Below are 14123 nucleotides of genomic sequence, written 5' to 3'. Positions count from 1 at the left end.
GAGTGGTCTACTCTGGCTGCAATAGCAGCTTACCCATTACAATGCTGACATTTTCTGGACCATGTGCCAAATGAGTGCTGAGGGGTGTGCATGCGTGTAGTGTACATAATATGGAGACAGGCTAGGGACTGCTGGTTAGCTATTGCAGACGACAGAGCCTGTAATAGTGCAAAGGAGGGACTTTTGTCAGATCAATTTGCAAGCTGCTTTCAGCTGTCAAAGGATTACAGTAAGATTCCTGTGCTCTATTTGTGGTACATGTTCTTCTTTGCTTGTTCAAGAAAAGCAGAAAGTATAGACGTTGCTCAGTGGTGCTGTGGGAGGCTGTTTGCTGACGTCTGCTGCCCTAATCAGCTGAAAAATTGGTAGTGCATGGTGGTTTTAATAAAGAGATGAGGGATGTGGTGATGGCTTCCCTGTCACATCAAGAGAAACAGTTGGATGGGAGGTGATGGGTTTTGGACAACAGTTTTGATGGTGTAATGTCATCCTGGTAATGGTGTTCAAGTTAAGCACACCTGTTCTTGGTTCCTTGTTCCTTACCTTGTTCCAAGTTAGAACAGTTATCACAGTGTTCATGGGGTAGTAAAGGAAGCTTACTTTAAGCAGCAAGGAAACAGCATAGATTGCCTTTTAAAGGTGAGGAGATGGAGAGTTTCATTGTAACAGGCTGGCACTGTTTTGGATAGGAGGCTCTGTCACTCTGGTTATGAAGGTGGGAAGCTAGACAGTCTCAGCACTGATGGAAATGGTTACCAAGCTCATCTTCAACCCACTTTGTCCTGCTTAAGCCAGCAGTGACTGGGGGTGACAGTACCACATACCAACTCAGTTTGACGTATTTCCTATGTAGAGCAATCATGCAAAGAATGAATTATTGTGGTAGGTGCTGGCAGTCAATGCTTGTTGTGCCTGAAGAGGAAAGTGCAAGCAGCAGACATTGCCTTGTGCTCTCGGATACTTTAATCCGTCAATTAGGGCCTCAGAACAGCCACATTTGCCTCAGAAGATGATCCAGGAGGTAATGAATTGTTTTGTAAACTTCTCTGCAAGTGTCGCCATGGGAACTCCTGCCTGCCAGGCACTTCCAGCGCATCCCTGCGGTTTTGCTGGTAGAGAACTGGGTGAGACCATAAAGCTAACCACACAGACTTCTTGCCAGATATTGTTGATGACCCTGCATGTGTCTGGATAAAAGCTGCAGGACAAATTGCCACGCATAGAAACCCACTGAGGGATTCTTCTTCCTTTCCTTAGGGGCTGTGTTGATGATTGTTGCTGTCTTAAAAACAAAGGAGTTTCTGACTGGTCCTTGCTGAATTGGGGTAGGAGAGTAAGCCTGTGTGTTCTTGCTTTAAATCTCCTCTTTTCTTTCTGCAGGCTGCCCAGAAGGGAAGAAAATTGAATTTATTACCAGCTTACTTGATGCTCTGACTACGGACATGGTACAGGCTATTAACTCAGCAGCACCTACTGGGGGTGGGAGGTGAGTCCAGAAAGCATGGCTGAATGCCACCCAGGTGGCTGCAGAGCTCTGGGTGCCCCTGAGGTGGGGGCAGGTGGGAAAGGTGGTGTTGTGACTGATTTGGGTTCCTCTGGGCTGCTGAGAGAGGATCTGAGGCTGCTTTGTCCTGTCATCCTGGTGCTGCTCTCCTCCTCCTGCCCCTCCTCCCTGGCAGCTGCTCCGCCATAAAGGTTAGTATAGCCCATTTGAAGTGTGAAATGAGAGCTCAGTGGGAGGAAGTGGCTTGTTCTTTTGTCCCTTGGTGCATGAAAAGACCTAATAAAATGCAAATGGATTGAAGGAGACCGTGTGGCCTAGTGGCTACCACAGGGAGTGAAGAATGTGAACCAAATTCTTGGCAGGAGCAGGGCAGTGGCTTTGCTGTGAGGCTGCAGCCAGCCTGCCGATGAGGAGAGGAGCTGTTTTTCATGGCACTCCCCTCTGACCAGCTGAGCATCCACCCGTTTTGGAAGGAGCAACAGGTCAGGCCTGTTGCAGGAGGTGGACAGAAGTCTGTGTTCCTGGGGAACTGGAGGAAAGCTGAGGCTGTGTCTCCCCCTCCTGCTTGGTAACAGCAGATCCCTGCAGCGCTGCCTCGGGACAAGCCCTTGTGAAGGAGCCGTGATGGATTTAAAAAGTGCTACCCTGCCTCAGCTAGGCAAGGCTTCTGTGGTTCTGGGTTTGCCTGGCTATAAAAGTAGTCAGTGCTGGGGCAGCTTGCAGGGATGTGCAATGACTGATATGTGCTCATGTTCACAGGGGTCTGGAGATGGAAGTGCTTCTGCACGTACCTTATTTCTGTGGGTATTCCTCCAATGTGTTGGCAAGTAATGTTGATCCCCTGCTTTCCTCTTTCATAATGGAGAAGGAGCCAGCGCCATCTTTTAACTGTTCAAGACTACTCAAGGTCCTGGGTGGCATGGCTGTGTCCCTTGGCTTCAGTATGGACTTGTGAATTCATATGGTTTTAACTTAATTTATTTAGACCTTACAAATCAGGCCAGGGACTTGTATGTGTGCCTGCTTGCTGAATATTCTGTAACCCATTGAATTAGTGCTGTATGCCTGGCATGTCTGTATTCATATAAACAGGATGAAAAATGCCCCAAGGATGGGAAATACATCGTTCCCTCCCAGACTTAAGCATTCCAATGTCAATTCTGTCTAATTTGCATGGTTCAAATGCAGTGGGTAGGGGTGGTGGGAAACCCTGGAGAGTATTTGATATTTATTTGGCATCTTTGGCACTGGGACTGAAACACAGCCAATGTAATCATCACTCTTAAAATAAAGCTTAATATAACCAATGTTGTAGAGACCAGAGATGTATGCCCCCACTGCACTTCTATAAACCAGCAGGCTTGCTTTCTAATGTTCCCCAAGCTTTGTGTATTTCTCAGCTTTCAATAGAGGCCTTTCTGGTAGAATTTTTCACTGTCCAGCTCTTCACACAGTCATCACATTGATTTATTTTCCACTCCAATGTCAGCAGCCCAATTGCAAGGGGAAAATTAAATCTTTTAGCAGGCTGTCCTTGGTAAGGCAAAAGACTGCTACCACCCAAATGCTCTGCCTGCCCACAGCCATTATTAAATTCAGATAACTGCTCTGGTTTAATTTTCCATGTGCCTCAGCTAGACTAAGCATGTACCCCAAAGAACATGTGTCAAACTTTTGCAACCCAGCAGGCCATGATGGGACCATTTAAGTTTTTTTAAAAGTTAATTTCAGGGAATTTTTGATATTTATATAAAAACTTTATCAGTACATATTTCATATGGTTTTGTGGAGTTGGGAAGCTGTCTCTGTGCAGTGAGCCCTGATTTCCAAGAGTCCCAAGGTGAGGAATATCTTGAGTTCTCTCTTCAGGAACTGGCTTCTGATGGTGTGAACAGATGTATTCTTTGCTGGGTAAAAAACGGCTGGACCCAGAGGGTGGCTGGTGGCTAGACACAAGTGGTGTTCCCCAGGGCTCAGTATTGGAGCCAGCCCTGTTTAATATCATCTTCAACAACCTGGACAGGGGGATTGTGTGCCCCCTTATCAAGTTTGCAAATGACACCATGTTGTGTGGGAGCATTGACCTGCAGAAGGGCAAGAGGGATCTGGGCTGGCTGAATCGATGGGCCAACGCCATTGTGTGAGGTTCAGCAAGGTCAAGTGCCAGATCTTGCACTTGGATCACAACAGCCCCGGGCCGTGCTTTAGGCTGGGGGATGAGTGACTGGAGAGTTGCCTGGCAGAAGAGTATCTGAGAGAGCTGATCTACAGCAGCTGAACATGAGCCAGCTGTGCCCAGGTGGCCAAGAAGGCCAATGGCACCCTGGCCTGTATCAGGAACAGTGTGGCCAGCAGGACCAGGGCAGTGATTGTCCCCCTGTACTCGGCACTGATGAGGCCACACCTCAAACCTGTGCTCTGTTCTGGGCCCATCAGTACCAAGAAAGACACTGAGGGGCTGGAGCAGGTCCAGAGAGGGGCAGTGGAGCTGGTGAAGGGTCTGGAGAGTAAGTGCTATGAGGAGCAGCTGAGGGAGCTTGGGGGTGTTTAGCCTGGAGGAAAGGAAGCTCAGGGAGAACCTTATTTCTCCCTATGATCACCTGAAAGGAGGCTGTAGTGAGATGGAGCTTGGTCTCTTCTCCCAGGTAATAAGTGACAGGATGAAAGGATATGACTACAAGTTGTGCCAAGGGAGACTTAGATTAGAAACTAGGAAAAACTTTTTCACAGAAATGGTTGTCAAGCATTGGAACAGACTGCCCAGGGGAGTAGTAGAATCACCATCCCTGGAAGAGTTCAAAAACATGCAGATGTGGAACTTGTGAAGACATGGTTTAGTGGTGAACATGGTGGTGATGCTGCGTTGACAGGTGGGCTTGATGATCCTGGAGGTATTTTCCAATTCTGTTGGAGGTCTCTTCCAATTAACAATTTTATGATTCTGTGTATATCTGAAATTGTCTAGGTGACCTATCTTGACTTTGGCACTATCAATGAGAGCTCTTTTCCAAGATGAAGGGATATTTTACCTTTTGGGTTAGTTACACATTTAATTAATTTTCAGCCTTAACAACTGACAAAATAACTGTGACAGTGCTTATCCTGTGTCTCCCTGGCCCAGATTTACTGAGAAGTTCATGTTGTAAAGGAGAGCTAGAGGTCTGGCTAGCTGATATTTCTTAGTATCAGTCATGTCAGTTTTAATGTCAGTTTTCCTATCTGTGAGGCAAGCACCACTTCTGCAGGCTCTTCTTCGTCTTGATGCCATCATGATGGCAGAACAGATTCTGCATTCAGACAAACACTGTAGCCTTCATTTTTTTGCTCCTTTCAGTGTTCAGCATTTCATGTTCCTGATTTCAGATTTTGAGCAAATGCATCCCATTATCCAAGCTAAATTTTTAACATATCCCCAGAAAAGCTTATGCCTGATGCAGGAGGCAGCCAGGCAAACAGCCAGTTGTACCCCCATGTCAACTGGATATTGTCCTATACATTTTAACCAAATGAGGAGCCACAGGAATGAAGTATTCCTGTTTCTCTGTGGCAGCAGAGAGATGATACAGGCATACAGTATGCATCTTTAATATCAATATTAAAATAAAGGACCAAAGGTAGAGGAGAGCCTTTCCAAAGTGTCGAGGACTAAAAAAGCTCAACAGTGAGAGTCTTAAGGAGCTCAGACATCCTTAGGGTACGGAAATAATAATAAAAAAAATAAATTAAAAAAAAATATTAGAAGATGGTTTTGTAAAATCTTAGTATTTCTGTAGGGACAAAGGCTCTTCAGGCTCTTAAGCTGAGCAGGGAAGAACATGATTAACTGAATATAAACAAACTTGTGATCAAAATTTCTTTAAAATGAGGGCAGTTCTAAGCCAGAGTGAAGTCATGAGGGACATGACTGATTCCCTCTCTAAGGCTTTCATGTTAGGCCTGATGTGTTTCAGAAAGACTTGCTTTAGTCAAACCTGAGTTATGGTCCCAAGAAAAATTTGATTCACATTCTGTGGGTATGATATACAGGAAATTAGATTACCCTGCTGCCTCCAGTCTGAATCTGGATATGTGAGTGAAAACTTCTGTGTTTGCTGAGTGACTTTGCAATTAATATCCATATTAGCTTTTTTTTTGGGGGGGGGGGGTGGTAGGGAGGACAGAGTGGTGTGATGAGGAAGAAACATGAGGAGAAATTAGATATTGGCATTTGAAATACTACATAGAGTTGTGCTAAGTTGCGCCCAAAAAGAATCTAGTAGCAGCAAAGTGAGGCAGTAGTTTGGATTCTTGCAGGCCATGTAAGCAAAACCTAATCAGACTTTTTTTTTTTAAACTAGGCATGCTTAAAACAACCCTGTAATCCCTTATAGGTCTTGTCTTGTTTAAGGAAGTTCAAAGCTATTGACTTTAATTGAGTTACTCTTGCTTTACAATAATGTAAATGAGATGAGAACTTTCCTTCTTCATGGCCCTGGTTTACATTACAACATAATAGCCAAACAGACTTCATTTAGAGTTTTGAAACAGAAAATCTCCGGTAAAATTCATTCTTAATTTTATGTAATAACTCCAAGGCACATCTTGTTACTGTATGTTTTCAAAGTAATTAAGGGAGCACTTGTAGGGAACTGGCTTATTAGCCAGTGCTTGGTATCCTTACTGAAAAAAAACCCAAAACATTGTTGAAATTGTTCACAAGTGAGTACTATACAATAGGAACAGCACATAAGAATTTAGACTTAGCTTTAGTCCATTTTAGTCTCTTTTCTATTTCTGATATAGTCATTTTACACCGGGCCTAAACTAAACTAGATCAAAGGGAATCCCAGTCTGGGTTTCCCTTGTCTGAGAAATAGTCTTTGATCCCTGCGAATTCAGAAATTAGTTTTAGTTGCCAAAATGTGTGCATTATGGCTTGGCAGCATTATCAGCAAAAGTATTACAGCCCTGGTGAATTCAAGGTAAACAGGCAGCTTACAACAGCCACCCTTATCATGTAACACAGCAGCTATCAGTCCATTAATTTAAAGTTGCCAGTTATTCCCCATGTAATAGCCTCAGAAAGTACTCCAGAAAATGGCCTTGAGGTTCCTTTTCTTGCTCTAGTCGAGCAGTTTGAAGCAGGCAAGCACAGCTCAGTGCATCTCCAGGGTGTTCTGAAGCCAATCCACGTTTTAATAAAGATTGACACTTTTAAACAGTGCAGGGAAGTTGATGCTCAACTCCTATTGCATTTCAATTGAATTTGGATACCAACTTCTCTTTGTCCTCTTATGGAAAAATTCTAGCCTAATTAAAGATACAGGAGAGTTCATGTAAGAGGAAGGTCTTTGAACAGTCAATGAGGAGTGAAGGGAGGTGATTTTTTAACCTTCTAAATTATTTATCCTACAATTTCTAGAAAAATTGTGTTCAGAATAATGTTTCATATACAACTCAGCCTGAAGAGAGAAAGAAACTGGCCTATAATAAGGGAGGTAAGTTTTAACTGTAGAAAATTATGCATTTCCCGTAATGAATTTGGACTGTGTAGTACCCTTTTGTTTAGTCTGAACACAGCTTAGTTTTTTGTTGGCTTCTTGATTCCTTGGCTACAGGAAAGGAGGAATAAAAAAAAAACAAATACAGGATCCTTTTGCAATTCCATTATAGTAATCTTCTCTGATTCAAACCATGTTCCACTGTTACAGACCTTAACTTTGGGCAACTGCAAAGAAGAACAAAATGGGAGTAAGAACTGGAAGCAGAGCAAGAACAAGTTTGAATTTTAACTCAGTTTGTTAAACTCACTGCTTTCCACTGCTTAGTGCTGGCACTTTGGTGGACATCATCAGTGCTGTCATGGGTGTTGACTAGAGGGGTCAGTCACTCTCCATCCATTATTCATTCAGCAACAGCACCAAGCAAGGTATATATATCCTTGCAAATTATTTACAAGTAATAGAAACTTACAGCTTTAACTCCTGTAAGACATCCTGACCACAAACATATCTAGTGTGTGTGTTGGAATGAAAACTGAACTAATTTAAATTTTTACTCTGTAGCATTTGCTACCAGCTTCCTGTCCATTAGTGTTCTTTTATCCTGGAACAAGTCCCTTTGGTTTATAGGCTCTGCAGTCCAGCTGGATAGTGGGCTGATCTTAGTGCCCTTCCATCCTTCTGCTTCAGCTGCTAATGTTGCTACATAACGTTTGTAGTACAAAATAATAGATTTTCTGAGTCTTCAAATGGGTACTCCAGAGATTGCAACCTTGCTTTCTGTCCAAGCAGTAGTTTGTATTAGGATTTTTTTGTCACTGCAACAGTGCTGTGGATCCATGCAGACTGTGCAGTGGGGCTGCAAGTGTTCAGGGAGCAAAGGACCTGTTTTGTTAGGAATGGACTTCAATTTATTTAGTAAAATTTAGTGGCACATATTACACATTGACTGCACATTTCTATGGAGCATAATGTGATTGCAACACTGTACATGGTTCTGTAGGGGATCCATGTCTCACATTTGCTGCTCTATTATACTTCAGCCTGTATTCCTCCCCTTCTTCCCTGCTCCTTCACACTGAACTAACTGCTCCTTTCTCACAAGGGCCCTCGAGGGCTGAAAAGCATTACAGTTTGCATGCACAGTGCATAATCAAGCTGCATATTTGTTATTTTGGCAGTCATTCTCCAATCCAGCATTCAGTGCGGGTTACAAAAGTGTATGTCCATGGTTTTGCACAGCTTCTTTGTGTTCTTCAGTGACACCAGATGATATGAAGGTGTTCTGTGGAAGTGTGCCTCATCTGGAAGATAGCATTGTTAAATTGCAGTACCTTAACACACAGATCTCCAAGCATAAGCCACCTAAAAAATAAATGTTCTGCTGTGAGGGACCTCTTAGAACATTATACAGAAGGAGAAGCAAGGGCCTGTTTGGAGAAGACCATACTTGATGCCAACAAACTTAAGAAAGCTAAGAGACAGTTTACTGTCTTAGGCTGTTAATGACAGACCATGCTTTTCTTCATTGTTGGAATATTGGTGGGCTTATGCTGCATAATTGAGCTAAATTTGCTGGCTTGTGTACAAAAGCAGTCCATCAACAGCAGGTTACATTTGGAAAATCAGCTTACACAGACCTCCTTTCTTCCCTAGTGCTCATTCTTTAGGACTGATTGTTTTGCCACAGAATGCTAAAGAGGAACAATTAGGCAGAAAAATGTAATGCAGTCAACATGAGAAGGCTTATAAGGCTGTCTTCATTTTGGTAGTGTCTGTTTTTACTGTGTCTTACAAAGCTGCTACAGCACCAAAGCGAGTTACTGGAATTGGGTGGGTTTTAGTGTGATTGGTGTTAGAGCAAGAGATGTTTGAAATAGAGAATGTACAGGACAGCTTTGTTTTGTCTTGGTTTTTCTAATTCCATTATGCTCTGAATGAGAGGTGTCCCAATAAATGAAGTTGATATCTGATTTACTTCTCTTGAAATAGTGTGGGGAGGAAATGGAGGGGCAGTCCCCTGGTATTCTGCCAGGTCTGTGCTCAAAGGGCAATTAGAGCCACAGATTTGTCTGAGCTCACCCAGCAGGCATGGCTGGTGTCATGCACATCAGCAAAGCTAGGTGGCCTAGCAGTGCTGTGTAGTTGCATTAATTCATGTTTCGTGGGCGGTGCCTAAGTGCCTTGTACGGGCAGTGGTCAAAGTCAAGGTATTATATGTGGTATTGTAACTTCAGCCTTCTGCAGTGAATCATGGATTTTAATGAGCCAGGGAGATACGGCTGCCCTGACATGATGGGGATGCTTCCTGTGCTGGGATTTTGGATGATAACCAGAGATGGCAGGCAACCAACCATCTCAGGAACTGCAGTCCTGCTAAGCCAGCCAACAGAAAGTGGTAAAAACTCAGAAATGGCTGTGTCTTCCTTTTTCCTAAAGTCATAGCTATTAAACTAATTCCTTTTAGCCCTGTTAGCATGCTGCATTTTTCAGCATGAGCTCTCAGCATGTTTGTAATGGCAAAGATTGATTTATTGCCACCTCATGAGTCAGTGTATTTGTATTAGCCCATGAATGTCCCACATTTTCTTTGTGGAAGTGCTGAAGAGAGCCAGCGTTGGCTTTCTTGATAACTCATAAGAGCTCCTCTTTGGTGTGGCCCTGCAAAAGAGGCACTTTAAAATCCTGCTTCTGAGTGCCTCTTCAGTAGGTAGTGAGAAGCTCTTCTCTGTTGTCTTTCTGCTGTTGGTTCTAAGATGCTCTATTTTCTCCATTTCTGCCTCTCCAGTTGTGTGCCAGCAGTACATGAGGGCAAGCCAAGGTGGGAACAAGGGGAATCTCACATGCAAAAGCTCAGGTTTTATTCTTCTATCTCAGCAAAGGCAGAGTATTGCCCCTGGCAATACAGAGCTGCTGTATTTCCAACAGGCTGTTGGAAACATTAGTCTTCAAATGGTAGCCAGCTTCTTCCCAAAAGGGAGAGATGCCATAGCCATGTTAATAAATGTCATAAAAACAAGACACAGGATGTGTTTCTGTTCTCGCCTGTCATCCTGGTCTTTGCATACAGTTTAGAAAATCAGGACACTCCCTTAACTTCCTGGGGGGAATTTTGCAATTTTTGCTTGTCTATAGGTGATTCCAGGTGCTTACCTGGTATTTTGGCTCCCCAGAATAAGCCAGATTTATTCCTAACCCTTTCTTCCTCCTGCACAGTGTTTATCTCATTGTACATTGACCAGATACTGTCACTGAATGCCAGCCTGCCTCTCAGTTAAGAATTAAATGAAGGAAATAGTTTCAAGTAAAACCCTGTGAAAAATGTTACGCAGTTTATCTGCCTCTCTGTACTGTGTGTGTTTATTTGTTGCAAGGATCCATGTATCTCTGGATAGGGGCTACCTTTCTAATTTCTATCCTCATTTGTAAAAGCCATTAGAAAAGGTTAATGAGGATCTCAGTTCTCCACCTAAACTCCAGTTCTCGCTTTCTGCATGCTGCAGGTTCCCCCTCACTAATGATGTAATTTACCATAGGGGTAGTGTGTGTGAGGGATTATTTTTCAGGCTCTGTAGCTGCATTTTAAAGGCAAAACTGGTCACACCAGAAAGTCAAAAGAATTATCTCTCTCCTAGTTCTCAACAAAAAAAATTTCAGTGACCATGTGAGTATAGATCCTACTAGTTTCTGAAGCAAGGTCAGCAGCAATCTTGGAGAGCATTTTATGGGGTATCTGGGTTCATATTTCTCCATCAGCTAAAATGCCCCAAATTCACACCAGAATTTGGCTGCCTGCAGCAGGCAACTGTTCCCCTCTCCTTCTTGGGGAAGGAATTTATGCAGCAGCTGGACATGTCTCCTGGAATAAGTCAGAGCAATCAGTGCCAGTGTAGCATGTCTGACTACCTATCCACTAATTTCCAAGCACTAAAATGCTTTATTCTTGGAAGAAATAAAAGGTTCAGGTCTCAATCTTATTTATGAATCTTTTCAGCTTTCTCTGTTGGCATGTTCATCATATGGAGAAAAGACAGACTAGCTTAGGAAGAGTTTCTTCCCTGGTTCTCAGTATCCCCTTTCCCCCTTTCCCACTGCTCCTGTGGAGCACCAGACGCTGCTTAAATGTATGACATAACAGTGCCTGTTCAGTGATGGCATGATGTTCAAAGGCAGCATTCTATATCTGTGTGTATACAGCTGTTGTTGTTCCTCATTTTTTTTTCTTCTCTGCCTCTCTGATATTGTTGTTGTCTACAGAAAGAAAATGTGAGTCAAATAGCATCAAACTTGTAATACCGCAGTGATTAAGAAATGAAACAAACTGAAGTTGCCAGCTCTGTAGTACTGCTTTTAATGGATTTGTGGTGTTTATTGCTATGAAACTCCTGTGTGTAAATCAGCTGTGTGAATGCTGAAAATACAGCAGAGGAGTTCAGATTATATAAACAGATACAGGGAGCATATTGTATCTTGCCAGGGACATTTTCAAATAATGAATGTGTCTTGCATTAAATTAATTTGTTCCCTTTCTGAAGTCTAGATGTTACTGTCACAGAAACTACCATGACAGCTGGCACTCATGGCTCTCTTGCTGGTAATTTGAAGGGGAACTCAAGGGTCAAAAGGACCAAGGAGGTTGTCTCTTGCTCTCTTATGAGGATCATTCTGGAATCAGAGTTTCAGCAACTGGTGTGAGGAGAACCAGAGCAACTTAGGGTATCAGACTCTGAGATTCTCTTGGAAATTCACTTGCTAATGCTAAAGGACATTTTTAGAAAAAGTTCATCTGTCTCAAAAGAGCCCAACTAAAAGGAGGAGATTGGAAGACCCGGGGTTTTTGCTTACTTTGAACATGACATAGCACTTGCCTGATTTGATGAGCAGCTCTTGCTCCTCAGCATGTGCTTGATGGTGTTGGTGAGAGTGCACCCTTGTTGGGGGCCTGTGCTTCCTGTGTTCCAGGTTCTCTGAGCCAGACCCCAGCCACACACTAGAGGAGCGAGTGGTACACTGGTATTTCAGCCAGCTGGACAACAACAGCAGCAATGACATCAACAAGCGGGAGCTAAAGCCTTTCAAACGTTATGTGAAGAAGAAAGCCAAGCCCAAGAAATGTGCCCGGCGTTTCACTGACTACTGTGACCTCAACAAGGACAAGTCAATCTCTCTGCAGGAGCTGAAAGGGTGTTTGGGAGTCAGCAAGGAAGGAGGTGAGTGCCTTTTCTTCCTCAGTGCATGACAGTAAAAACTGACAAACAAACGTGACAAATAAAAACTGAGTTACAGCAGATTCAAAAATCCCATTTTCTCACAGCTGTTTCAAAAGTGCCACAGTTTTTATGAGCAAATGAGTGGGATTAATACACTGCCATGCAAATGTCGTTTGTTACTTGTGTTATGGCTCCATCTTCTATGCCTTATCACAGACCTCTGTGCTAAGCATTATACAGAAAGAGGACAACAGATGAGAGTTCTTGGCCAGAACTCTGCTTGTACTGTTGAAGTCCTTGGAAACTGCAGTTAGGACCAGGTCCCTTCTGAGTAATACCCCACTAACAAGATTCTGTTGTCTCAGCCATGCAGGTGGGATGATGTATGAGCCAGCACAGACCCAGTCCTTCTCTGGAGACCCTGTTTACTAACAGAAATAATACTTATTTTCATTGCTAAATTCAGCATGCAGGAGATTGTATGATGCAAAGAGAACTCAGAAAGAAAGCAGAGAGCTGTAATGCTGCTCTTCTTAAATTTGACTTGGAGATTGGGGAAGAAATAAGGCATGTGAATAACGTATTTTCCTTTCTGTTTAGTGTCTGAACAATCAACCCACCCTCCTGCCTTTTCTTCCTATTTTCATCTTCACCTCATCATCTGTTGGGATCCGAACCAAACTGATATTTTTGGAAATTTTAGGAATTGAAACTGTTCAACCCAAATTCAATAATTATCATTCATTCTTGACTGTGGACAGACTTGCTTGGCAGGAGAAGGCAAACAGGGAGGTTCCAGGGGACTAATTTCCTGTGCAGGTGTTTTGGCTGTGCAGACAACTGGTGTTATAAGTGTCATAGTAATTGGGAAGGGAGGATAGCTTTTTTTTCTCCCATCTTAATCTTTCCTTAGTCCTTTTCTCAGGTTTAGCACGAGTGGGAAGGGAGTCAGTACATTTGGGTGTTGGGAACTTGCATTTTCTAGGTGCTTTGCAAACATCTTAGTTACCATAATAAGCATATAGCATCACTTGTCAGCTGCGAGAAGCATTCAGCTTCCCTAGCCCTGTGGAGGTGGTTTTTTAGTCATCAGTACCTTACTGAGGAATGATATACCAAAATAGCAATCCTTAATTTTATTACCTTCCCAATAAAACGAATATGCCAAATGAAATTTTATTGCTATTTGGCCTGGAATAAGACTCTCTGGAATCTGCTGCCCTGGCCAACTGACTGTTCAAAATTTAGTTTATAGAAGGGGAAAAAATCAAAGGGAGAGAAAAAGAAAATGTTAAACTTTGAGCCCATGTGAAGAGGAAAGAAGGCAGCAAGACATTGTTGTGAGTGCCTGATTGTCCAGCTGTTTGCTGAGAACACAGCCTTGACCTTTCATGGTTTCTTCTGTTGTATGAGGATAGGACTGTGGTTAAAAATGTGATCTTTTTCTGTCATACAGCTCCACATACCTGCTACAGACCTGATAGGCCTTGAGGATCAAAGATAAAGGGATAAGTTAAAGGATGGTGAGGACAAAAAAGCAGTGTGGGGGGCAGGGCAGAGGGCAGGAACTAGCATGGAAGAAAGAACTGAGTGCTCCAGAGCTGCAGTAAATAAGTTTGTAATGGATCTTTTTTAAGAAGTTGTGAGGTGGTAGATGACATGTTTTCTATGCTTCCTATTCATAAGAACTGCTAAATTTAGAAACAGTATCTTTGCCTTTGACATGGTCCCCCACAAATCCTCTCTAGACTGGAGAGAGATGGGTGGACTATTAAGTGGATAAGGAATTGGTTGGATGGTCACATCCAGAGGGTAGTGATCAACAGCTCAGAGTCCTGATGCACATCAGGGACAAGTGGTATTCCTTGGGGTCCATACTGGGACCAGTGTTATTTAATCTCTTCATTAATGACACAGACAGTGGGACTG

At 43.1% G+C, this 14123-nt stretch overlaps 1 protein-coding gene across 11 annotated transcripts in view; it reads left to right on the top strand.

Moving 5' to 3' along the window:
* The window catches only part of SMOC1 (SPARC related modular calcium binding 1), a 160479-nt gene that overhangs the window by 139237 nt on the left and 7119 nt on the right, over nucleotides 1-14123 (top strand). For 9 of the 11 annotated variants that reach the window (XM_088057977.1, XM_088057978.1, XM_088057979.1 and 6 more), the window contains 2 exons: nucleotides 1381-1486; nucleotides 11947-12194. In XM_088057977.1, coding sequence (XP_087914103.1) covers nucleotides 1381-1486; nucleotides 11947-12194 — 354 coding nt within the window. Of the gene's footprint in view, nucleotides 1-1380; nucleotides 1487-2263; nucleotides 2575-11946; nucleotides 12195-14123 lie in introns of those variants that run through there. The other 2 variants (XM_088057980.1, XM_088057981.1) reach the window with 2 other exon arrangements.

Source organism: Pseudopodoces humilis, chromosome 7 (assembly GCF_049639895.1).
Source record: "Pseudopodoces humilis isolate 2021_Gansu_Grassland_sample_001 chromosome 7, ASM4963989v1, whole genome shotgun sequence".
Classification (NCBI taxonomy): Eukaryota; Metazoa; Chordata; class Aves; order Passeriformes; family Paridae; genus Pseudopodoces; species Pseudopodoces humilis.
Note: the sequence above shows the minus strand (reverse complement) of the source record. Positions and strands in the feature narration are given on the sequence as shown.